The 25,986-nt window shown below is 43.5% G+C and overlaps 2 protein-coding genes and 4 long non-coding RNA genes across 7 annotated transcripts in view; 2 read left to right on the top strand and 4 right to left on the bottom strand.

Annotated features, from left to right (window-relative positions):
- The first annotated feature begins 74 nt into the window (after nucleotides 1-74).
- On the top strand, nucleotides 75-4,002 carry LOC126984495 (uncharacterized). Of its 2 annotated transcripts, none has more exons than XR_007736847.1 (3): nucleotides 75-247; nucleotides 337-1,769; nucleotides 3,133-4,002. It is a non-coding gene; the product is annotated as an uncharacterized LOC126984495 (long non-coding RNA). The 2 variants fall into 2 exon arrangements; XR_007736846.1 differs by lacking the exon at nucleotides 3,133-4,002 and adding an exon at nucleotides 2,043-2,189.
- On the bottom strand, nucleotides 1,575-2,728 carry LOC126984494 (uncharacterized). Its single transcript, XR_007736845.1, has 4 exons — nucleotides 2,631-2,728; nucleotides 2,449-2,539; nucleotides 2,085-2,357; nucleotides 1,575-1,720 (listed from the first exon to the last, which is right to left on the bottom strand). It is a non-coding gene; the product is annotated as an uncharacterized LOC126984494 (long non-coding RNA).
- On the bottom strand, nucleotides 3,953-12,739 carry LOC126984493 (cytochrome P450 6B7-like). Its single transcript, XM_050838211.1, has 9 exons — nucleotides 12,376-12,739; nucleotides 10,946-11,131; nucleotides 9,488-9,590; nucleotides 8,782-8,931; nucleotides 7,521-7,674; nucleotides 6,338-6,559; nucleotides 5,491-5,611; nucleotides 4,778-4,908; nucleotides 3,953-4,334 (listed from the first exon to the last, which is right to left on the bottom strand). Exons 1-9 carry the CDS (start codon nucleotides 12,723-12,725, stop codon nucleotides 4,168-4,170), a joined length of 1,584 nt encoding a protein of 527 aa, XP_050694168.1. The 5' UTR covers nucleotides 12,726-12,739; the 3' UTR covers nucleotides 3,953-4,167.
- On the bottom strand, nucleotides 6,640-7,508 carry LOC126984497 (uncharacterized). The gene is made up of 2 exons (XR_007736849.1): nucleotides 7,353-7,508; nucleotides 6,640-7,253 (listed from the first exon to the last, which is right to left on the bottom strand). It is a non-coding gene; the product is annotated as an uncharacterized LOC126984497 (long non-coding RNA).
- On the top strand, nucleotides 12,727-12,995 carry LOC126984496 (uncharacterized). Its single transcript, XR_007736848.1, has 2 exons — nucleotides 12,727-12,835; nucleotides 12,882-12,995. It is a non-coding gene; the product is annotated as an uncharacterized LOC126984496 (long non-coding RNA).
- A 6,108-nt stretch (nucleotides 12,996-19,103) lies between these two features.
- The window catches only part of LOC126984498 (uncharacterized), a 7,368-nt gene continuing 485 nt past the window's right edge, over nucleotides 19,104-25,986 (bottom strand). Inside the window, exons 2-6 of the mRNA XM_050838213.1 lie at nucleotides 24,108-24,348; nucleotides 22,604-22,769; nucleotides 22,185-22,322; nucleotides 20,534-21,798; nucleotides 19,104-20,006 (exon numbers count right to left, since the gene is read on the bottom strand). Coding sequence (XP_050694170.1) covers nucleotides 19,730-20,006; nucleotides 20,534-21,798; nucleotides 22,185-22,322; nucleotides 22,604-22,769; nucleotides 24,108-24,348 — 2,087 coding nt within the window. The 3' untranslated portion in view covers nucleotides 19,104-19,729. The remainder of the gene's footprint in view (nucleotides 20,007-20,533; nucleotides 21,799-22,184; nucleotides 22,323-22,603; nucleotides 22,770-24,107; nucleotides 24,349-25,986) is intronic.

The raw sequence follows: 25,986 nt of genomic DNA on the forward strand, positions 1-25,986 counted from the left end.
TAAGGTTCTTGAAGCAAGATCCCTAAATAGAATGTGGTATTGTTTGTCCTCTTAGAAAAGAAAAGACTATTCGGTTAAGGTTCAAACATCGCCCAGTAGAAGAAGCCTTGTTTGTAAGCCTCTCACATGTTAGGCTATTAAGACTGTGATATCTTCGGTTAAGGTTCAAACATCGCCCAGTAGAAGAAGCCTTGTTCGTAAGCCTCTCACATGTTAGGCTATAAAGACTGTGATATCTTCGGTTAAGGTTCAAACATTTGTAGAAGCCCATGTTAGAGAAGTTGTTGTAAGCCTCTCATATGTTAGGCTATAAAGACTGTGATATCTTCGGTTAAGGTTCAAACATCGCCCAATAGAAGAAGCCTTGTTTGTAAGCCTCTCAGATGTTAGGCTAAAAAGACTGTGATATCTTCGGTTAAGGTTGAAACATTGCCCTATTGAGAAAGCCTTGTTCTAAGCCTCTTGTACATTAGGCGAAAGAGATAGACTGTAAACTGCCAGGCTAGCATTCGATCACTGCCTTATAGAGAAAGTGTGGCCTCTGTCTGGGTTTAAGTTGAACTACTGACCAACAGAGAAAGACTGCAAACTCCTGCTAGGCTTATGTCCAACAGCTGGCCTATGGAGAAAGCCTATAACCTCTTTGTGGGCTTAAGTTGAACTACTGACCCACAGAGAAAGACTGCAAACTCCTGCTAGGCTTACGTCCAACAGCTGGCCTATGGAGAAAGCCTGTTATCTCTTTCTGGGCTTAAGTTGAACTACTGACCCACAGAGAAAGACGTAAACTCCTGCAAGGCTTACATCCAACAGCTGCCCTATGGAGAAAGCCTGTTATCTCTTTCTGGGCTTAAGTTGAACTACTGACCAACAGAGAAAGACTGCAAACTCCTGCAAGGCTTACATCCAACAGCTGCCCTAGAGAAAGCCTGTTATCTCTTTGTGGACTTAAATTCAAGCCTCACCCAACAGAAAGTCTTGAACCCGGGCGGATATCGAACCATCACATGATACAGTGCATTACTTAACTCCCTAACACGTATCAACCTTCATGCGCTGGGTAATTTGCAAGGCCTCTCACCCACCCAACCCACCACGATGTCCTCAACTCAAAGGGCTGTGATGTGTGTCTGTGTGGGAGATTAGCTTAACGAGTGCAGTGACGTGATGGGAAGACTCTGTTGCGACATTGATTTCCTGTTTGCAGACTCGGTTTCTTGTATTTCCAGTGTGTCACTCTGTTTCTTATTTTCGTAGCCTTTCAGAGTAACGTAAAATCTGTGAGTATATGATCAGGCACCTTCTTGCGCTCTCTCCCTCTCTCTCTCCTTGTCATCAACACACAAGTATAATCGGAAACCTTGTACTTTCTCTCTCTCTCTCTCACTATTTCACTCACTTTCTTATTTCCAGGTCATCCAATCACGTATTTTGTTCTTAATACACGGAATTGTTGACTGAATGTTCCTTTGTTTATATTCCGTAGGGTTTCCGATCACATTCTCATTCTTGGTACACAGTGAATTCTTGCCATTAACGCCCTCCTTGTTTTCCTCCTGACACGCCTCCCTTTCTTTACCTTTTGTAGGGTTTTCGATCGCAAGTTCATGTTCATAATGCAATCGAATCCTTTCTCCCTTCACCGTCAATGTGTTTCCTTCCCTGTCTCATCTGTAAGGCTTTCGATAACGTGTTCAGAGTCTAAATATACAATCGAAACCTTACTTCCTTCACTGTCAATGTATTTCCTTCACTGTCTCATCTGTAAGGTTTTCGATTACGTGTTCACAGTCTAAATATACAATCGAAACCTTTCTTCCTTCACCGTCAATGTATTTCCTTCTCTGTCTCATCTGTAAGGCTTTCAATAACGTGTTCAGAGTCTAAATATACAATCGAAACCTTTCTCCCTTCACTGACAACATACTTCCTTCTCTGTCTCATCTGTAAGGCTTTCGATAACGTGTTCAGAGTCTAAATATACAATCGAGTCCTTTCTTCCTTCACCGTCAATGTATTTCCTTCCCTGTCTCATCTGTAAGGCTTTCGATTACGTGTTCACAGTCTAAATATACAATCGAAACCTTTCTTCCTTCACCGTCAATGTATTTCCTTCCCTGTCTCATCTGTAAGGCTTTCGATAACGTGTTCACAGTCTAAATATACAATCGAAACCTTTCTTCCTTCACCGTCAATGTATTTCCTTCTCTGTCTCATCTGTAAGGCTTTCGATAACGTGTTCAGAGTCTAAATATACAATCGAAACCTTTCTTCCTTCACCGTCAATGTATTTCCTTCTCTGTCTCATCTGTAAGGCTTTCGATAACGTGTTCAGAGTCTAAATATACAATCGAAACCTTTCTTCCTTCACCGTCAATGTATTTCCTTCTCTGTCTCATCTGTAAGGCTTTCAATAACGTGTTCAGAGTCTAAATATACAATCAAAACCTTTCTTCCTTCACCGTCAATGTATTTCCTTCTCTGTCTCATCTGTAAGGCTTTCAATAACGTGTTCAGAGTCTAAATATACAATCGAAACCTTTCTTCCTTCACCGTCAATGTATTTCCTTCTCTGTCTCATCTGTAAGGCTTTCGATAACGTGTTCAGAGTCTAAATATACAATCAAAACCTTTCTTCCTTCACCGTCAATGTATTTCCTTCTCTGTCTCATCTGTAAGGCTTTCAATAACGTGTTCAAAGTCTAAATACACAATCGAAACCTTTCTTCCTTCACCGTCAATTTATTTCCTTCCCTGTCTCATCTGTAAGGCTTTCGATTACGTGTTCACAGTCTAAATATACAATCGAAACCTTTCTTCCTTCACCGTCAATGTATTTCCTTCTCTGTCTCATCTGTAAGGCTTTCGATAACGTGTTCAGAGTCTAAATATACAATCGAAACCTTTCTTCCTTCACCGTCAATGTATTTCCTTCTCTGTCTCATCTGTAAGGCTTTCGATAACGTGTTCAGTCTAAATATACAATCGAAACCTTTCTTCCTTCACTGACAACATATTTCCTTCTCTGTCTCATCTGTAAGGCTTTCGATCATGTGTTCACAGTCTAAATATACAATCGAAACCTTTCTTTCTTCACTGTCAATATATTTCCTTCTCTGTCTCATCTGTAAGGCTTTCGATAACGTGTTCACAGTCTAAATATACAATCGAAACCTTTCTTCCTTCACTGACAACATACTTCCTTCTCTGTCTCATCTGTAAGGCTTTCGATAACGTGTTCAGAGTCTAAATATACAATCGAAACCTTTCTTCCTTCACTGTCATTGTACTTCCTTTGTTTCACTTGTAAGGGTTTCGATCACACTGATTTCTGATTATTAAAACCTTCCTTCTTTTCATCAACACATTTTCCTCTTTCACATTCTCGGCACTTCATATCACATACCTGTTCACATTCTTAAAACACACTATATATCCTCACTTTTCCAACCATTCTTCTTGTCCTCCTTCCACATCCCATTTCTATTTTTATTTTGATTGATTTCGTCAGTCGATCACACTCGATGTTACGGCGCAGGATTAAACTAGTCTTGATCATGCTTTGTTCTTGTACCGGTATCCAGTGAGTGATATTATGCGAGGGGAACAAAAACGGTCTCCTTGAAATGACATGATGCTTGAAGAATGACCTGTTTCGTGATTTCCTTCAGTCGACAACCCTCCTCGTATCACAGCAAGGGAAGAGTATGCATTGCCGAAACAAGACCTTCACTACGCAGTCTGAGATTCACGGATTATTGGGTCGTTTTAGACTTTCAGAACGATGGTACGTGTGTGTTTATGATCGGGAACCTTGTATATTCACTCTCTCTCTCTCACTCTCTCCCTTTCTCTAGCTATAACACACACACACACACACACACACACACACGCTTAGAGATAAGACCCACAGTTGTAGCGTTTTTGTAGCCATTCTCTCTCTCTCTCTCTCTCTCTCTCTCTCTCTCTCTCTCTCTCTCTCTCTCTCTCTCTCTCTCTCTCTCTCTCTCTCTCTCTCTCTCTCCCTCGCACACACACATAAGGCCCAGAATGTTACGGTTCCCCCTTACGACCTCTTGGCAACCTTGTACATTTTCTCTCTCCCATTCTTGTACATTCTCTCCCTCTCACACACACATATAAGGCTTACAATGTTACGGTTCCCCCTTACGACCTCTTGGCCAGCCTGACCCACACGCCGTCCTCCGCCTTGAGAAGTCCGCTGCGTTTCTCAAGCTTAATGGGCACCTGCGTTCTCTTGCTGGGGATGAAGGCGAATTCTTGAAGCAGACACACGGCCGCGATCTTGGCCTCCATCAGCGCGAACCTCATGCCTGGAGGAGGAGCAGAAGGAGGAGGAGGAGAGGGAGAAAGTTGAAATGATAATGATAAATGAAAATGTGTAATGATATATAATTGACCTCTCTATCGGCCACCTCTTTTGATTCTTTATTTTTTTTAGGAGCAGCGAGTAGCGGGCTTTTTTATTATTGTTTCCTTTTTGTGCTGGTGAATGATGACGAAAATAGAAGTACTAATAATAATAATAATAATAATGATGATGATAGTAAAAATATAAAGTCCACAAGCAAAAGGAGTGAAATTTTAAGAGGAATAAAAAGTTAAAAATGGTACACAGAAATGATTTGGACATAATAAGAATGAATGAACGAATGAGTCTGTGAAGAGAATGAACAAGAGAGATTGAGGGAAAGTGCATGTGCGTGTGTGTGTGTGTGTGTGTGTGTGTGTGTGTGTGTAAAGAACGGCGCCTCACCAATACAGTTCCGGGGGCCGCTTCCGAAGGGCATGTACGCCATCGGAGAGCGCGTCGCCTTGTTTTCCGGGGAGAACCGCTCGGGGTCGAAGTGCGTCGGGTTGGGGTAGTGTCTTGGGTCCCGGTGGATGCTGGAAATAAATAGAAATAAACGCATAAATATAAATAAACAGAGGAAATGTTGATATAGATTTTTACAGACTTATAGGCAAAAATATTAATGGAAAGGAGGGATGGATTGGCGTGTTTTCTGCATGTTTATAGACAAAATTAAAGGAATAACAAGGAACACTCATATCAATAGTTACATGGGAAGCAAAGTAGTAGTAGTAGTAATAGTAGTAGTAGAATTGGGGGAGTAGGAGGAGGAGGAGGAGGAAGAGGAGGAGGAAAATGATGAAAAGGAAGAGGAAGGAGAGGAGGAGGAAGATGAAGAGGAGGAAAAAAAAAGATAAAGAGGAAGAGGAAAAGGAAGAGAAATATGAGGAGGAGGAGGAGGAGGAGGAAGAAGAGGAAAAGGAAGAAGAGGAGGAGAAGGAAAAAGATGAAAAAGAAGAGAATGAGAAGGAGGAAGAAGAGGAAGAAGAAGAGGAAAAAGATGAAAAACAAGAGAATGAGAAAGAAGAAGAAGAAGAGGAAAAAGAAGAAGAGGAAGAAGAAGAAGAAGAAGAAGAAGAGGGCCAAAACAAACACCATCCCGCTCCACCACTCACCTATAGATAGAAATTATAACTTTCAGACCAGCAGGAAGGGTGATGTCCGTGCCCGGTACCCTGTAATCTTTGGTCACCGTCCTGTCCACTCGGGGCGCCGGGGGGTAAAGCCTCAGTGTCTCTGGGTAGGGAGGAGCGGAAGGGGGTTGATTAGGGCCCGGGGGAGTGACTAAGTTGGTGGTGGTGGTGATGGTGGTGGTATGATTGTGTGTTTTGTTATGTGAAAGTCCGAGCGGAGTTTCTACATATTTTGAAACGCACACACACACACACACACACCAGGAAACACACACACACACACACACTCACTCAGATACACAGACACCAGGAAACACACACACATACACTCACAACCAAAAACACACACACACACACACACACTCACACACGCACTCACTTTTCTGACGCACTTTTTTCCCCGTTGTTTCCTTTCTCTGGTATAAAATAAATGTTTCCTTATTGTTTCCTGACTGTTTCCTTAGTTTCCCTACTGTTTCCTTATTGTTTCCTTACTGTTTCCTTAGTTTCCCTACTGTTTCCTTATTGTTTCCCTACTGTTTCCTTATTGTTTCCCTACTGTTTCCTTATTGTTTCCTGACTGTTTCCTTAGTTTCCCTACTGTTTCCTTATTGTTTCCTGACTGTTTCCTTAGTTTCCCTACTGTTTCCTTATTATCTCCCTACTGTTTCCTTAGTTTCCCTACTGTTTCCTTATTATCTCCCTACTGTTTCCTTATTATCTCCCTACTGTTTCCTTATTGTTTCCCTACTGTTTCCTTATTGTTTCCTTATTTTTGCCCTTGAACTTTTTCCTATACTGTAAAAAATAAATAAATAAACATACTCACCGGCAAACACCATATCCAAGTACGTCATCTCGGTGAGCGCCTCGTATGTCACCTGTCCGTCATGTCGCTCCAGCACCGTGTCTATCTCCGTCATGCACCGCTGCTGTACGTCAGGGTGCAGCGCGAGGCAGTAGGAGAGGAAGCTGAGGGTGGTGGCGGTGGTGTCGTAGCCGGCGATGTAGAAGAGGACACACTGGGCGGTGATGACTAGGTCGGTGAGGACTGCAGTGGTGGTGGTGGTGGTAGTGGTGGTGGTGGTTGTTGTAGTTTTGGTGGTGGTATTGGTGATGTTTTTGTTGTTAGTTAGTGGTTAGTTAGTGGTAGTTTTGGTGGTGGTAGTGAGAGTTATGGTGGTAGTTTCAGTGTTGACAATAGTGGTGGTGGTAGTTTTGGTGGTGGTAGTGGTCATGTTTTTGTTGTTAGTGGTAGTTTTGGTGGTGGTAGTGAGAGTTTTGGGTGTAGTTTCAGTGTTGGCAATAGTGGTGGTGGTTGCAGTGGTAGTTTTGGTGGTGGTAATGAAAGTTTTGGAGGTAGTTTCGGTGGTGGTGTTGGCGATAGTGGTGGTGGTGTTGGTGGTGAGAGAAAGAGAGAGAGAGAGAAGGGAGTACAGGTTAGTGAGTCATATAACATTGTTCCAACCTACTAAACGTCAAGCTCATAATGTAGGAACCTATCGTCTTCTGAAACTATCCATGAATTTCTTTAACCCGGTAGCAGCGACGGGCCAAATTTGCTTTAACCCCTTGGCTGCGGACCCCCTACCAGAAGACCTCACCAAGCTACAGGAGTGGAGCAAAAAGTGGCTGCTGGAAGTCAATGAAGAAAATGTAAAGTCCTGCACCTTGGGAGGGGATATCCAGCACACCAATACCACATGGGAAACACTCCACTATCCACCACAGAGGCAGAGAAAGACCTGGGAGTGTATGTTACCAGGCTACCAATGAAGGGATATCCAGCACACCAATACCACATGGGAAACACTCTACTATCCACCACAGAGGCAGAGAAAGACCTGGGAGTATATGTTATCAGGCTACCAGTGAAGGCCAAATCCGTGCCAATCGCAGCGGACGGGTTAAGGAAAAGTTGAACAAATACAGACACGAAAACGGGACCACATAAGTGTAAGCCCAGGCCCTGTAAAACCACAACTAGGTAATTACAGCATAGGGGCGCATACCTTGGTTGGTCATCTTGCCGGGAGCTGGTCCAGGCGAAGGGCAGCTCTTGTTGTTGTTGGTCTGTTCCTGCAGCTGAGCGTCCAGGAGCAGCTGCAGGAAGTCGCTGCGTCGGAGGTTGTTCTCCTGCCTGTATTTCATTGTGTCCGTCACCACCTGAGGGAGATGTGTGTGTGTGTGAGTAAGTCTGTTATTACTACTACTGGTATTGCTGCGGAAGTGGTGAGAAAGCTGTCTGAAAGGGTGGATCAGAGGGTGCTGAGGTGGTGTGGGCATATGGTAGGAATGGGTGAGGAACATCAGACAAAAAGGGTGCGGACGGCTGAAGTGAGTGGGGTGAGAGTGAGAGGAAGGCCTAGAAGAGGTTGGATGGAGTGTGTGTGTGTAAGTCTGTTATTACTACTACTGGTATTGCTGCGTTCTTCTCCTTCTCTTCCTCTTTAGGTTAGGTTAGGTTAGGTTAGGTTAAGTTAGGTTAGGTCCTTTCTCCTTTATTTTTGTTACTAATCTTTCTTCCTTGTTATCACTCCTCCTCCTCCTCCTCCTTCTTCTTCTCTTCCTTACGTTAGGTGTGTTTTACTAATCTTAAAACTTAATTCTTTTCTCCTTTATTCTTGTAACTAATCTTTCTTCCTTGTTGTCACTCCTCCTCCTTCTTCTCCTCTTCCTTAGGTTAGGTTAGGTTAGGTTAGGTGTGTTTTATTAATCCCATAACTTAAGTCTTTCCTCCTATATTCTTCCTCATCCTCCTCCTCCTCCTTAGGTTAGGTTAGGTTAGGTTAGGTTAGGTGTGTTTTATTAATCCCATAACTTAAGTCTTTCCTCCTATATTCTTCCTCCTCCTCCTCCTCCTCCTCCTCCTCCTCCTCCTCCTCCTCCTCCTCCTCCTCCTCCTCCTTCTCCTCCTCCCTTTCCCCTATTTTCAACACTCTACACACCCACAAAAACATTCCAAAAATACTCCCAACAAAACCTCCTCAGCAAACAGCTCAGTAAAATGTAGAAAAGAAAACAGCCATCTAGTTAAGTCTACCCAAAAATTAAAACCCACTTTCCTTATAATCACCCCCTTGCCCCTGTCCCTTTGTTACCCCCCCTCCCCTTACCTTAGAGAAGAAGAGTATTGGGGTTCGGTCGATGAAGTTGAGGTGGAAAATAGCTCAGTAAAATGCATAACAGAAAACAGTCATCTAGTTAGGTCTACCCCAAAAAATAAAAACTCACTTTCTTATAATCAACCCCCTTGTTACCCCCTCCCCTTACCTTAGAGAAGAAGTGTATTGGGGTTCGGTCGATGAAGTTGAGGTGCAGGCGTTTGGCGATGTGGGGCTTGAGGAACTGCAGGAAGATGAACGGACGCTTCCACTTAGGGGCCGGGGAGAAGAATCGCGCTGCTGCTGCCGAGAACTCATTCTGACGACACGAAGAGAGAGAATGTGAAAGTGTGTGAGAGAGGTGAAAGTGACGATACTGAGAGCAAGAGAGAATGAGAATAGTGAAGAGGAAGAGGAAGAAGGATAAAAAGATGAAGGAATAAAGAGGGATAGAGAGAGATAGGATTGAGATGATGATGGGAAGGAGGAAGAGGGAAAAGGGGTAAGAGAATGAAGAAATAGAGATGATTGTGAGAGGAGAGAAAAAAACGGAGAAATAGAATGAGCGTGAGAGAGAGAGAGAATGAAGGAGAGGAGAGATAGAGAGAGATAGGATTGAGATGATGACGGAAGGGAGACAGATACAAAAGAGATATGACAAAATAATACAAAAAGAAGATAGCGAGAATAAAGGAGAGGTAGGATAGAGAGAGATAGGATTGAGATGAAGGACAAAAGGGGAGAGATGTGACAATAAGAGATGACAGTGAAAGATAGAGAGAATGAGAGCTTGGATAAACACATACAAGCAGACATGACTACCCCAGCTTACCTCAGGCCCTGTACACTATGATTAGGTGAACTAAATACCGTACCTCCGTGTTGTTGAGTGTGTCGCTGCTGACGCCGAAGGCAATACTGGCGATGGTGTCCATGGTGAACATCCCGTAGACCTCCTTCATCTCAAACACGGACGACCTGCAACACACGACAATGAGACTCACGCACGAGGCCGAGACGAAAAAAAGAAGTTGAAAAAGTTAAAAAAATATGAAAAATGTTACCGTAGAGAAATATTGGTGAGTGAGTGAGTTAGACCAGATTAAGGTGGTTTGGGCATGCGAGGAGAAGAGTAGAACACATCCTGGGACAAGCATTGAACTTTGAGGTAGAGCGCAGATGACCACCACTGGGAAGGCCGAGGAAGACGTGGAGAAAGGTGGTGGAGGAAGATAGGAGGAGGCGGAACATCACGGAAGAAATGGCTATGGACCGGCAACAGTGGAGGAGGCTCATGTCCCGTACAACTCCACCATAGGGAATACATGGAGGGTAAACGATGATGATGATGATGATGATGATGATGATGATGATGATGGTGATGATGATGATGATGGTGATGATGATGATGATAATGATGATGATGATGATGAACTATTGGTGAGTGGCACAGCTTAGATTTTGACAGAACGGAAAACGGAAAAAGGAAAAGAAAGGAAGAAGTAGAGAAAAAGAGAAGAAATAAATTAAAAGAATGGAAAAGAAAATGAGAACAGCATAATAAAGTAGATAACACACACACACACACACACACACACACACACACACACACACACACACACACACACACCTCTCATTATAAATAGATAAATTACTGTATAAGAAAACAAATAAACAAACAAACAAAAAAAAACAGCTGACCTTTCCTAACATAACCTAACCCACCCTTTGTCGAGATCCTTGTTGAAGTTCATGACCAGGTTCTGAAAAAAACACACACCTGACCTTCCTTAACCTAACCTAACCTAACCTAACCTTCAATAACCTAACTTAACCCACCCTTTGTCGAGATCCTTGTTGAAGTTCATGACCAGGTTCTGAAAAAAACACACACCTGACCTTCCTTAACCTAACCTAACCTAACCTAACCTAACCTAACCTTCCTTAACCTAACCTAACCTAACTTAACCCACCCTTTGTCGAGCTCCTTGAAGTACGTGACCAGGTTCTGAAAAAAAAAAAAACCTGACCTTCCTTAACCTAACCTAACCTAACCTAACCTAACCTTCCTTAACCTAACCTAACCTAACTTAACCCACCCTTTGTCGAGATCCTTGTTGAAGTTCACGACCAGGTTCTGAAAAAAACACACACCTGACCTTCCTTAACCTAACCTAACCTAACTTAACCTACCCTAACCTAACCTTCCTTAACCTAACCTAACCTAACTTAACCCACCCTTTGTCGAGATCCTTGTTGAAGTTCATGACCAGGTTCTGAAAAAAAACACACACCTGACCTTCCTTAACCTAACCTAACCTAACTTAACCTACCCTTTGTCGAGCTCCTTGTTGAAGTACGTGACCAGGTTCTTGGCACAGTCCTTGACCAGCTGCAGCGTGTGTTTGACCTTGCCGGAGCTGAAGGTTGGGGTCATGACGGAGCGCACGGCCTTCCACATTCCGCCCTTCAGCCCCAGCAGCATGTGGTCCATCACGGGCTCGTTGAAGGTCACGAAGCTGGGAATGAGGGTCGTTAAGTCTGCCGTTCAGTATTATTAATGTTGTTGTAATTATTGAGATGTGGAATTACTGATACAGGTAACTCTCGATTTACGCGAGTTTGGTTTACGCGTTTTTTAAATAACGCGAGGTCCAAAATCCAAATAAATGTTTAATTTACATATTTTTTTCACTTATACGTGATATTTTATGGAGTGGCCACCAGATGTCTCACGCAACTGGACTCACACGGCGCCGCGGCCACACAGCTGAGCTCAGTTCTTCCCGCGCGCCACTTGAACAACAAAACAGTACCCACGCTGCCACGCTACTCAACAACAACACCCTCGCTGCTGTGCTACCACGAGGGGAAGGGCAGCCAGAGGAGGAACCACGAGAGGGAGAGGAGTCAGAGTGATACAGTAGGCAATAAAGGTACAAACCGACCTCTTGTTTGATTTACATTGTTTTTGATTTACGCGACCTCTTCAAGGACACAATACTCGCGTCAATCGAGAGTCACCTGCACTGCAAGCTCTCTCATTCTCTGTTATTTTCTTTACCCGCGTTAAAAGCTCTCCCTTTCTAAGCCATTTCCTTTGCCTATATCACAAGCTTTCCCTTCCCTTCTCACACCTCTCTTTCCCCTTTTTCCTCCCTTTCTTTTCCTCTGTACGCATCACTCCCTATCTCTTTCTCCCTTTCCCTCTCTACCCTTTTCCCTTCTCATCTTCCTTTCAATCCTCTCTCTCTCTATAAATGGTCCTCTTTTTTTTTATCTTTTTAACTCTCTCTCTCTTCCTCTGCCTTTTCTATCCCTCTCCCTCTTCCTCGCTCTCTCTCCTTCCCTCTCTCCCTCCCTCTATCCCTCCTATCTTCCTCTCTCTCTCCTTCCCTCCCTCCCTCCCTCCCTCTCCTAATGATTCTATCCCTCCCATCTTCCTCTCTCTCTCTCCCTCCCTCCCTCTCTCCCTCTCCTAATGATTCTATCTCTCCCAACTTCCTCTCTCTCTCTTCTTCCCTCCCTCCCTCCCTCTCTCTCCTAATGATTCTATCCCTCCCATCTCCCTCCCTCCCTCCCTCTCCTAATGATTATATCCCTCCCATCTCCCTACCTCCCTCCCTCTCCTCAGGGTTCTATCCCTCCCATCTCCCTCCCTCCCTCCCTCTCCTAATGGTTCTATCCCTCCCATCTCCCTCCCTCCCTCCCTCTCCTAATGGTTCTATCCCTCCCTCCCTCTCCCTCTCCCTCCCCCTCTCACCTGCGGTCCGTGAAGTGGTCGAAGTCCTTCACCATGACGTGTTTTAGCAGCTGGACATCACCCACCATGAGGCACGGCTTGGTGAACTCATAGTACCCACACATCCACCTTCCCCCGTGTCGCTCGTACATCTCCTGGTCAAACGCGGCCAGGGACACGGACGCACGGAGACGCGGATACACGTTCCCAAGCACCCATAGCGGCTTGGGGCCCGGCACACCTCGGTTCTCCCAGAAGGCGTATGTTCGGTGGAGGTACAGAGCAGCGAGGAGAATGGCGATGGTGAGCGGTATGGCCGAGGGGAAGTCCCACAGCATGTCCGCCAGGAGGGCTGCGGCGTGGCACAGCATGGTGGTGGTGGGGGAGGAGTCTTGGGGAGGTGTGGTGGTGGTGTGGTGGGGTGTTAGGGTCAGTGGTGTGAGGCGTACGCTATGTGGTGTTAGGGTCTGATAAGAGTTGTGTTAGGTTAGGTTAGGTTAGAGTAAGGTTGTGTTAGGTTAGGTTAGGTTAGGTTAGGTTAGGTTAGGGTAAGGATGAAGGGAGTGACTGGGGAGGAGAAGGGAAGGTGAGGGAAGAAAAGGGAACTGAAGGGAAGGGAAGGGAAGAGAATGGAAGGTGAGGGAAGAGAAGGGAACTGAAGGGAAGGGAAGAGAAGGGAAGGTGAGGGAAATGAAAGGAAGAGAAGGGAAGGGAAGAGAAGGAAACTGAAGGGAAGGGAAGAGAAAGGAAAGGGAAGGGAAGCAAAGGGAATGAATGGAGAGGGGCGTGAATGTTTACAGAAAGGGATGAAGGAGATGGGAATGGAATGATGGGCCTTTCTGACCTCTGAAGGGGCTATTTGAACCTTTGAAGGGGATACTGAAACTCTGAAGGGGCTATCTAACCTCTCTCTCCATAACCATTCTTCCTAGGGGCATATATGAGTGTCAAATGGGGGTTTTTTGTGCATATATTTCTCACATTTATTTTTCTTGGCCTTTGTAGAGACCAATTCAGAAGCCTTTTATTGAAACTCTGAAGGGGCTAGCTAACCTCTCTCTCCATAACCATTTTTTCTAAAGGCATATATGAGTTTCAATTGGGTTTTTCTGTGCATATATTTCTCACATTTATTTTTCTTGGCCTTTGTGCAGACCAATTCAGAAGCCTTTTATTGAAACTCTGAAGGGGCTAGCTAACCTCTCTCTCCATAACCCTTCTTCCTAAGGGCATATATGAGTGTCAAATGGGTTTTTCTGTGCATATATTTCTCACATTTATTTTTCTTGGCCTTTGTACAGACTAATTCGGAAGCCTTTTATTGAAACTCTGAAGGGGCTATCTAACCTCTCTCTCCATAACCATTTTTTCTAAAGGCATATATGAGTTTCAAATGGGGTTTTTCTGTGCATATATTTCTCACACTTATTTTTCTCAGCCTTTTATAAGTTCCAGATAGCTGTCTTTAACCTTATCATTCCTCACAAACGTCAACAAAAACAACAACAATAAACGAAGCCTTTGAAAACACTACAGAGGCAACGGGAAGCATTTAACATTTAACATTTAACTTATAACATTCAACATCTATAACTTATATCTTTTCACTGAGGCCTTTTCCTAGCATCCATTTTTCCTGGCAAACAATTTTTTTCAACCTTTCTGTAGACCTATCCCACCCTGAGTTAACAAGGGATAGTTGGGACTGGTTGAAGTAAGTCCCCCTTTCAATTAACAAGGGAGAATGGGCACAGGTTTAAGAGAGTCCCCCCTTTTTCTGAGCGACTTTCCCCCTTTTTCTATGCCCCTTTCAATAACAAAGAAAACGGGCACTTGTTTGCGTAAGTCCCCCTTTCAATTAACAAGGGAGAATGGGTACAGGTTTAAGAGAGTCCTCCCTTTTTCTGAGCGACTTTCCCCCTTTTTCTATGCCCCTTTCGTTAACAAAGAAAACGGGCACTTGTTTGCGTAAGCTCCCCCTTCTCCGAGCGACACGCAACCGCTCAAGGAAAACACTGGCACTGGAACTTGTTATATACAGTCGACGAGATGTATATTGGCACTGAGGCACTCGGTATTAGGCACTCCAGACTCCGAGGGTGATGGGGTGTGTGATGGGGGGTGTGCTATAGGGATGGGGTGATGAGGTAAGGGGTGCAGGGATGGAATGGGTTTTGGAAATGGATTTAGAAAGGAGTGGAAAAGGGAAAAGGAGGAGAAGGATAAGGAAGAAAGGAATGGATTAGATATGGATTTAGGAAGGAAAGGAAAGAAAGGGAAGGATAAAGAAGGAAGGAAGGAACAGAATAACAGGAGATGAAAGGAATAGAAAAGAAAGGAGGAGAAGAAGGAGAGAAGGAGGAGGAGGAGAAAGATAAAGAAGTGTAAAGAAAGGAAGAGGAAAGGAAGGAGGGAAGAAGGATTTGAATAGAAGAAGGAGGAAGAGGAGGAGGAGGAGAAAGAGAATGAGGGAGATAGAGAAAAACTGATAGGATTAAATTTGATATGAGAAGAAAGAAGGAGAATAAGAAACAGACAAAAGAGAGAGAAAGAGAATGAGGAAATAAAGGAGAAAAAACAAGAATAAGAGAAATTGACAAGGTTTGATAAATGAGAGAATAGGAAGAAATGGATAAGAAACAGAGAATGAAAGAGAGAAATAATGGAATGGAAAAATGGAAAGAATGGAAGAATAGGAGAAAGAGAAGAGGATAAGATTGGATAAGAAAACAGAGAAAGAAAAAGAATTGAGAGAAAATGAAAGAGAATGAATGAGAGAGAAAGGAGAAGAGAGAGAATGAGAAAATGAAAGGAACAAAACTAAATAAAAGGAAGAAAAACAGGAAAAGAAGACAAGGAAAAGAAAAAAAGGGAAAAAGAAGGAAAACTATGAAAAAGAGAGAAAAAGATGAATAATATAAACAAAAGGAAGGAAGGAAGGAAGAGGAAAAAATAGATAGACTAAAAAATATTACCGAGAAAAGAAATAAAGAAGAGATAGAGAAATAAAAATAAATAAAGGGAGATAAGAAAGAGGAGGAGAAGGAGGAGAGGAAGGAAAAGGAGGAGGAGGAGGAAGAAAATCAATAAAAACAATAACAAATGGAAATATATATAAGAAAGAATAAAGGAGAAAGAAAAAGTATTAGGAAGAAATATAGATAGAGGAGGAGGAGGAGGAGGAGGAGGGTGAGATGGGGTGTTAGGATGCTGGGGTGTACTGGGGTGTGTCAGGCTCAGAGTGTGTGTGTCTGGGGTGATCCGAGGGGGGGAAGCCGCACCCCTGAGATATGTGCTGGGGGAGGGCCGGGGGGGAAGGGGGGATGGGGGAGCATAGTACTGGAAAAAAAGAACAAATTGAGGTTATTTATGTATTTGTTTATTTTGTGTGTACGTGTGTGTGTGTGTGTGTGTGTGTGTGTGTGTGTGTGTGTGTGTGTGTGTGTGTGTGTGTGTGTGTGTGTGTGTGTGTGTTTGTTGGCCTTGCTGTCTGTATATATCTATGTCTTTCTGTCTGTCTGTCTGTCTATTTTCAAAGTACTTATAATAGAGAAAAATAATGTTATATATATGTGTGTGTGTGTGTGTGTGTTCCTGTCTGTCGATATTCTCTCTCTCTCTCTCTCTCTCTCTCTCTCTCTCTCTCTCTCTCTCTCTCAAACCAAATACCAATAGCCAGGAGTTTTGAAGCAGTAGTAGTAGTAGTAGTAGTAGTAGTAGTAGTAGTAGTAGTAGTAGTAGTAGTAGTAGTAGTAGTAGTAGTAGTAGTTGTGGTTGTGGTTGTGGTGGTGGTCAGGGAGTGAATGAGGAAGTGGTTAAGTAGAGAGAGGGAGGGAAAGGAGGGAGGGAGGAAGAGGAGGAGGAAGGAGGAAGGAGGAGGAGAGGAGGAAGGAGGAGGAGAGTGCCTTGAGCTCTCTCTCTCTCTCTCTCTCTCTCTCTCTCTCTCTCTCTCTCTCTCTCTCTCTCTCTCTCTCTCTCTCTCTCTCTCTCTCTCTCTCTCTCTCTCTCTCTCTCCATACATACATACATAAGAACACATAAAACACACATTACAAACATACATCATCATTTTTAAAAGCTATACATATACATAACATTGCAAAACACACTAAGATATATAGAAAAAAAAACATCAGGAAACACAATATTTAGAGTATTTCTGAAAGCGAGTGAAGTGTTCCGAAACATCTTTACGCTCTGAGCAGTGGATGAACACACCAATTATCGAGGGCATGTTGAGGAGAGTGTAGTGAGAGATCTTTATACAATGGTTAGGTTATTTTATTTATTAGATGTATTAGGGATTTAGTTGGTTATGTATGTATGTATGTATGTATATAGGTAGGTAGGTCAGTAGGTCAGAAGATTAAGAGAAAGAAAAGAGGAAAAGATTGGATGGGAAAATAAAGTAAGGAAAAGAATTGAGAGAAAATGAGAAAGAATGAGAGAGAAAAAGAGATAGAATGAGAGAACGAAGGAAGGTGTCAGTTGGTTAGTTTTAATTAGTTTGTCAGTTAGTCAGTTAATCCGTTAGTACATCAATCAGTCAGTCAATCACTCAGTCAGTTAGTAAATAATTTAGTAAGTTAATAAATTAGTGAGATATTTCTATGTGTGTAGCAACTAAACTTTCTTACATAAAACTGACCGATATGAGTGTGTGTGTGTGTGTGTGTGTGTGTGTGTGTGTGTGTGAGAGTGTGTTCATGCATATCTTACCCAGCCACCATCGACACACTCATCACTACTGTATAAAAATGAGCCCAGGGAAGGTGTGACATGTCCTTCCTCGGCTGTCCATGATGACTAGGGGGCCGCTTTCACAGTCATTTTGTCTTGATCGTTACCAATGGGGACGATCGACACTTTAAAATTTCCACTTAAAACTGGCCGATGGGGTACTGGCTGCGGGGTTAGCCTAGCCCCGCACCTTGCCACACACTCTCAACGCCTCTCGCTTCCTCCGCAGCCGCCACGACCCCATAGCCCAGTTTCACGTGGAAAACTATAGCATCGATCGCCGCCATTGGTAACGATCAAAACAAACAAAACAACTGTGAAAGCGGCCCTAAGACAGACTATTGGTGGGTGAAATAAGTTGTTTTCCATATTCTTTATTTTTCTATAGATTTTACTTTCCCATACACTATTTCCTTGATTTCCCTAACTGTTTATTTCCTTATATGTACACGATAATTTCTCTCTCTCTCTCTCTCTCTCTCTCTCTCTCTCTCTCTTTGTTATGCCCTTGCTGTAAAAAAAAAATACAGCTATGACGGAAAAGAAATGGAAAAGAACTGTGTGGAGAATTAGCATCCATATTATTATTGTTATTTTTGTTATTATTGGTTATTATTGGTAACAGAGAGAGAGAGAGAGAGAGAGAGAGAGAGAGAGAGAGAGAGAGAGAGAGAGAGAGAGAGAGAGAGAGAGAGAAATATTAAAAAGAATGAAAGAGTAGAGAGATATATATAGTGACAGATAGATAGATAGATAGATAGACAGATAGATAGATAGGTCTGCATTAACTATTTTTGCAAACTAGTGCTAATGGAAAATCTTCAGGTCTGTGCAGTAAATAAATAGTAAAGAAAAATATAATAATTCACTGCTCGGAAAATAGCAACTCCAAAGAACAGAAAATATAGATACGAGAAATAAATATATATCAATAACACACTTGGGCTTCCTTCATTTCCTACACACACACACACACACACACACACACACACGAACGAACAAACACACACACACACATAAAAAAAAAAAATTAAATTACAACCAAAACAAAAACACGGATTAAAACAGGCCCGCCCACCTCCCTTACCCCCGCCATTTTAAGCCTGCCGAGCGATATTTAAGGTGTTTTAGGGGTTCGGAGAGACTCACCAGCGCTTAGGGTAGGTGTGAGCGGTGAGACAGAGGCGTGGAGAGACAGAGAGACGGTGGGAGGGAGAGAGAGAGACGCGGGTAGCGGCTGTCACCCTGCCATGCTAGAGCCCGCTTTCCTCTGGCTGACAGAGGAAAACGGGCACCTTCTGGGATTATTATTACTGTTGTCTGTCTAGCATTAAGGGAATTTACATTGTTTTTACTATTTTTTTATTTTGTGTTATAATGGGATATATAAATAACAGATAAATATATTCATACAGAACACACACACACACACGCACGCACACACACTTATAATATCAAATCACCTTACTGTTGTCTGTCTAGCATTGAGGGAATTTACATTGTTTTTGCTATTGTTTTATTTTGTGTTATAATGGGATATATAAATAATAGATAAATATATTCATACATATACAATTGGGAAGGGAAGGGAAAGGAAAGGATGAGAAGGGATGGGAAGGGAAGGGAAGGAAAGGGAAGGGAAGGAAAGGGAAGGGAAAGGAAAGGATGAGAAGGGATGGGATGGGAAGGGAAGGAAAGGGAAGGGAAAGGAAAGGATGAAAAAGGAGGGGATGGGAAGGGAAGGGAAGGGAAAGGATGAGAAGGGATGGGATGGGAAGGAAAGGAAAGGGAAGGGAAAGGAAAGGATGAGAAGGGATGGGATGGGAAGGAAAGGGAAGGAAAGGAAAGGAAGGGATGGGAAGGGAAAGAAGGAAAGGAAGGAAGGAAGAAAGGGAAGGAAGGAAAGGATGAGAAGGATGGATGGGAAGAAAGGAAGAAAAGGAAAGAAAGAAAAAGAAAAGAAAAAAAAAAAAGGAAATAAGGAAAGGAAGGGATGGGCAAGGACACACACACACACACACACACACACACACTTATAATATTAAATCTACTAATTAATCTAACCACTCAGCCAGCGTCTCCCCAGGAAACTATGGTCCTTATTATAGGCGGTGGCTGAGTGGTAGCGTGCTGGGCCTGCATTCACCGCGAGATGGACGACGCGAGTTCGAATCCCCACGCTACCACCTGGGATTTTTCAGTCACCGCCGAGTGGCTTAAAACTACCCACATGCTGTCCTGAAGACCACCCATCCACCCGGACTCTAGAGGAAACCGTCCAAGTGAATCAAGAATGAGTTCCGGGGGGCAGCATGAGCCAAGCATAACTGGCGACACTATAAAAAATTGCCTGCGCCATGACGGACTTGGGGCCAACTACCATCTAGGCCCCTCAACCAAGCCTACCGGCGTTATAGGCGTAGACGTAAAAAAAAATAATAATAAATCCACTAATCTAACCGCTTTCGTAGGAGCTGTAGGCCTTTCCAGGGGTAGTTTTATGACCCTCGTGGTAGTTTGACCCTTCTTCTGTGCCATGAACCTTAAAAAAACACTCATGAAAACCCGATTGATCCCCTCTATGACCTGTAGAAATAGTTGATGTGAGAAGCGATGGTGTCTTAAAATACATCCCTTAATTCCTTCTCTCAGCGCTGCGGGCGGGGGCGGGGGAGAGGCGGGCGCAGCAGCAGCAGAGGTGGCGGGAGACAGCCTGCTTAACGTAGCCCACCACGGCCTGCCTGAAGGTGGCGCCGCACAGCAGGTACAGCAGGAAGTTGACGGAGGAGTGGGTGTAGTGGAGGCACTCAAACACCTCCACGAGCGGGATGAGGGCGCTGGTCTCCTCCATGGCGGCCTCGGAGGGGGAGTCAGCGAGGTAGTGCGTTACGATGTACACCCTGATCACGTGTCTGGGGGGCGGGAAGAGAAGGAAGGGTATGGGCATAGGAGCATAAGAACGTTGTTAGTGATGCTTTGAAAAGAGAGGAAGAGGAAGAGGAAGGATGTTAGTGATGGATTGAGAGGAAAAATCAAGAGAAAGAAGCAATAGGAGGAGGAGGAGGAAGAGGAGGAAAGAAGATCGGAAATACGTAAAGAAGACGAAGAGGAAAATGAGAAGGATGAAGAAGAGAAAGAGAGAGAGAGAGAGAGAGAGAGAGAGAGAGAGAGAGAGAGAGAGAGAGAGAGAGAGAGAGAGAGAGAGAGAGAGAGAGAGAGAGAGAGAGAGAGAGAGAGAGAGAGAGAGAGAGAGAGAGAGAGAGAGAATTACATAGAGTTATACATACACAGAATTACATAGAGAGAGAATTACATAGAATTACATAGAAAATCAGACCACACAGACCCCATATATGGTCCAGACTGGGTGGAGAGAGAGAGAGAGAGAGAGAGAGAGAGAGAGAGAGAGAGAGAGAGAGAGAGAGACACAATTACCTACCTCGGAAGTTGCATTAAGATAAAAATTGTAGAAGTCAGGATCAACATCTTCGTGGTGTTGTGATGACCCTGGCGGTGGTGGTGATGAGGGGGGGAGGGGGAGGGAGAGGAGGAGGAGGAGGGGGAGGTATCAACCGGCCTCCCCGACCTCTTAGAGAACAGGAGGTTTCTGATGAGGCAGCGAAACCAGGTCAATGTGGTAGTGGTGGTGGTGGTGGTCGTGGTGGTGGTATGTGTCTCTGAGGTCCGTTTTCGAAACCTGGTGGTCGTGGTGGTGGTTGTGGTCGTCCTGATGAGGTTTCTACGGTCGATGATAACTATAGATGCCCGGTTTCGATTCGCCTTGGCTTGGTTTCGCTGGTTCGTCTGGTTTCTGGCGCCGATGAGAAACTGATGACGAGGAGGAGGAGGAGAAGGAGGAGGAGGTAGAGAACTGTTATCTAGTTTGTTATCTATCTCTCCCTCACTCTCCCTTCCTTTCCCACAGCGGTAGAAAACCCTGTAGTCTCCACCTTGGTTTCTAGCGGTGGTTTCTTGAGGAGGTAGAAAACTATGACCCATCTTGTTCTCTACCTCTCCTTCAGTCTCCCTTCCTTTCCCGCTGCGGTAGAAAACCCTGTAGTCTCCATCTTGGTTTCTAGCGGTGGGATCTTGAGGAGGAGGTAGAAAACTATGACCCATCTTGTTCTCTACCTCTCCTTCAGTCTCCCTTCCTTTCCCACTGCGGTAGAAAACCCTGTACTCTCCACCGTGGTTTCTAGTGCCGTTTTCTTTTGTTTTGGCAATGGGAAACTGAAAACGAGGAGGAGGAGGAGGAGGTTGAGGAGGTTGAAAACTATGGCCCATCTTGTTCTCTACCTCTCCGTCCTTCTCCCTTCCTTTCCCGCTTCGATAGAGAACCCCTCCTTGTTTTCTAAGAGCACTGGGGTGTTTTCTAGAAGCCCCAACCACTTTCAAGGCATAGGATTCGGTTGATTTTCCGGGGCAAGCGAAATGGGGTAGGGCGTTCGGGGTGGCTGGGGCGGACCTCGGGGCATTTCCATCACCACCCACCCATATGTTTCTCCTAATCACAGCATCCAGGGACAGTGTGGAGTGGGCTGCCGGGGTGGAGTAGGAGGTGGAAGGGTTGGTGGAGGTGTGGATGGGGCAGGGTGAGGTGGGGAAGTGGGAGGAAGAGGAGGAGGAGGTGGAAGAAGTGGAGTGTTTTTTCGCTTGGTCTAGTTGGGTGGATGCGGTTATTCCGAGATGAAGCGCGCGGTGATGCTGAAGAAGAAGAAAAAGAAGAAATAAATGTGATAAATAAGAAATAATAAAGATAATAAATATGTTAATAATGCATAATAAACCAGAATATAACTTGAAATAATGACAAAGTAATGAAAAATACAAATAAAATAAGGTAATGTGTATATCTATTTAGGTATCTATCTGTCTAATCTTTTTTTTTCATTTTCATTCTTTTAGTAATATTTTTTTTACTTTTCTCTCTCTCTCTCTCTCTCTCTCTCTCTCTCTCTCTCTCTCTCTCTCTCTCTCTCTCTCTTTCTCTCTGAACCATGGGGTCTGTGTGGTCTGATTTTCTATGTAAATCTATGTAAATCTCTCTCTCTCTCTCTCTCTCTCTCTCTCTCTCTCTCTCTCTCTCTCACCGCGTACAGCCTCCATGCGATGAGTCCATTCATAAAAGCGATGAGAATGAAGGGCAGGGCTACCACCACCACCACCTCAACCACCCGGAACACCCGCATCACATGTTGGTACTCCTGATGCACGCCGCAGAAGGTGAACTGAAGGGGGGAGATACATAGATTTACATAGATGCTAGGCCCACTGTGGATTAGTTTTACATAGGAGTATATAGATGTTAGGACTATGTAGGGGTTTGATATATACGGGTTTAAATTGATGTTAAGAGCTATATAGGAGTTTGGGAGCAGTAGGATTGAGTGTGGAGAGAGGGAGTGCCAGAACAGGGAGAGTTGGGAGTAACAGGATTGAATGTGTAGAGATCGAGGGAGTGGATCGATCTCTCTCTCTCTCTCTCTCTCTCTCTCTCTCTCTCTCTCACCGTGTCCACCCTCCCTATGGTCACAAAGAGGTAGATATTGCTGAGGAGGGCGAATAGTCCCACCGCCAGGATCGTCCCCTTGGCCCGTCGCACCGTGCATAGGGCAGGTCTCAGCAGCGGGTACTGTACCGCGATGCACCGCTCTGTTGTATAAGCCACTGTTAGCCTGTTTAGGGGAGATAGTTATGATATAGTTAAATTTGAGGCCTATTATTATTATTGTTAGTTTCGTATTTTTTCTCCTATTCCTATTTCGTTTTCCTTCGTTCTATAATTAATGACATTTAGCCTGTTTAGGGGAGGTTATGATGTTATTTGAGGCTTATTGTTAGTGGTTGTGTTTGTTTATGTTGGTTTTGTTAAGTTCCCCTTCTTCCTCCTCCTCCTTCTCCGTTTTCGTTTTATTCTCCAATTTTTGTAAGTATTCGTATTTTTCTCAAGTCTACGGTACAATCAAGCCACATTTAACTCTCTCAAGGCGGCTTTACACCTGAATGCAAGGGCGTGAATTCATCCCAGACACCCCAAAAGGCTACTACCATATCTTAAAACCACAATGAGTTTGCTCCATTAGCCTAATATTGTAGAAACACTTTAAGTAAACGAGTTTTATCATAAGTAGTATTGATTGATTGTTCATTGTTGCATTTCACAACAAAGGAGAAGGGAGGAACATGCCATCGCAACTCCCAGGCATTACATAGTGATTATATATACACGAAAATAATCGTTCCTTACCTCCTTCGATATATCGCAAAGAGATAAACATTTCTCGTAGTGTTGCTGCCACTCGCACAAACTCAGCTTCTCATACAGCTTATCTTGTGGATCCATTTATTATTATTATTATTATTATTATTATTATTATTATTATTATTATTATTATTAGTAGTAGTAGTAGTAGTAGTAGTAGTAGTAGTAGTAGTAGTAGTAGTAGTAGTAGTAGTAGTAGTATCTATGCTGCCAAACTTCTTCTAGTAATGCCGCCTCGGCCTCCCGGCTCCAAATCTTGTTGTCTGTATCTGTCATTTCTTGTTTTATTGGCGCCGACATGTTGTACCCAGCCGCCAGTCGGCAATACAAGACGGACGCGCTCAGCTACAGAAAACTTGCCTCGAGAAGGGCGCCCAGACCCAGACCCAGACCCAGACCCAAAATGCTGCCGAGCCTGTATTGCCGACTAGGAATTGCCAGGTGTAAAGCCGCCTTCAATCTCTCGTTTTCGCTTTATTCTCCAATTTTCTTAGGTTTCATTTTTTTAAAGTCTACGGTACAATCAAGCCACACTTAACTCTCTCTCTCTCTCTCTCTCTCTCTCTCTCTCTCTCTCTCTCTCTCTCTCTCTCTCTCTCTCTCTCTCTCTCTCTCTCTCTCTCTCTCTCTCTCTCACCAGTTAGCAATGATAGCATGCACTGTACATATAAAAATAAAAAAAATATGGAGGATGTGCCAAATCTCTCTCTCTCTCTCTCTCTCTCTCTCTCTCTCTCTCTCTCTCTCTTACCAGTTCGCGAAGGTAGAATGCGTGGTCCCAAGATAGTTCACGATCTTGCAGCCAACCGCCGTGTCTAGGAGGGCCAGGCGGGCAGCGGGGAAGGACTGGTTGTGGAAGAGGAAGCGGAGGAGGAGGAGAACCACGAACAGCGTGTCAGAAGCGGCCATAGCAGCGAGGAAGCAAGATGTGGTACGTCTGTTGAGTCTGGTCTTAAGGAACACGAGGATGCTGAGAAGGTTCCCGATGATGCCTGGGTGGAGGGAGATGAAGCCGATGAGTTTGGAGGAATAAAAAGTGGATCAAAAGGAAACAGGAAAAGGAGAATTAGTGAAAAGGTTGCTATTAGAGAAAGAAAGTGGTTAAAGAAAATGAAAATGATTCGCTGAGAAGGTTTCCGATGAGGCCCGGGTGGAGGGAGATGAAGCTGATGAGTTTGGAGGAATAAAAAGTGGATCAAAAGGAAACAGGAAAAGGAGAATAAGTGAAAAGATTGCTATTAGAAAATGAAAATGATTCGCTGAGAAGGTTCCCGATGATGCCTGGGTGGAGGGAGATGAAGCTGATGAGTTTGGAGGAATAAAAAGTGGATCAAAAGGAAACAGGAAAAGGAGAATTAGTGAAAAGGTTGCTATTAGAGAAAGAAAGAACGTGGTTAAAGAAAATGATTCGCTGAGAAGGTTTCCGATGATGCCTGGGTGGAGGGAGATGAAGCTGATGAGTTTGGAGGAATAAAAAGTGGATCTAAGAAAAAACAGTAAAAGGAGAATCAGTGAATTAGAATGAGGTTGATGAGTTTGGAGGAATAAAAAGTGGATCTAAGAAAATGATTCGCTGAGAAGGTTTCCGATGAGGCCTGGGTGGAGGGAGATGAAGCTGATGAGTTTGGAGGAATAAAAAGTGGATCTAAGAAAAACAGTAAAAGGAGAATTAGTGAATTAGAATGAGGTTGATGAGTTTGGAGGAATAAAATGCGGATCTAAGAAAAACAGTAAAAGGAGAATTAGTGAATTAGAATGAGGTTGATGAGTTTGGAGGAATAAAATGCGGATCTAAGAAAAACAGTAAAAGGAGAATTAGTGAATTAGAATTGCTATTGATGAGTTTGGAGAAATAAAATGATCTAAAAATCCTGATGATGCCTGGGTGGAGGAGATGAGGTTGATGAGTTTGGAGGAATAAAAAGTGGATCTAAAAAAAACAGTGAAAGGAGAATTAGTGAATTAGAATGAGGTTGATGAGTTTGGAGGAATAAAAAGTGGATCTAAGAAAAACAGTAAAAGGAGAATCAGTGAATTAGAATGAGGTTGATGAGTTTGGAGGAATAAAAAGTGGATCTAAAAAAAACAGTAAAAGGAGAATTAGTGAGTTAGAATGAGGTTGATGAGTTTGGAGGAATAAAAAGTGGATCTAAGAAAAACAGTAAAAGGAGAATTAGTGAGTTAGAATGAGGTTGATGAGTTTGGAGGAATAAAATGCGGATCTAAGAAAAACAGTAAAAGGAGAATTAGTGAATTAGAATGAGGTTGATGATTTTGGAGGAATAAAATGCGGATCTAAGAAAAACAGTAAAAGGAGAATTAGTGAATTAGAATGAAGTTGATGAGTTTGGAGGAATAAAAAGTGGATCTAAGAAAAACAGTAAAAGGAGAATCAGTGAATTAGAATGAGGTTGATGATTTTGGAGGAATAAAAAGTGGATCTAAGAAAAACAGTAAAAGGAGAATCAGTGAATTAGAATGAAAGGAGGAATAAAAAGTGGATCTAAGAAAAACAGTAAAAGGAGAATCAGTGAATTAGAATGAGGTTGATGAGTTTGGAGGAATAAAATGCGGATCTAGTGAAAAGGTTACTATTACCAAAAGAAGGAAAGTGGTTAAAGAAAATAGTT

Source organism: Eriocheir sinensis, chromosome 57 (assembly GCF_024679095.1).
Source record: "Eriocheir sinensis breed Jianghai 21 chromosome 57, ASM2467909v1, whole genome shotgun sequence".
Lineage (NCBI taxonomy): Eukaryota > Metazoa > Arthropoda > Malacostraca > Decapoda > Varunidae > Eriocheir > Eriocheir sinensis.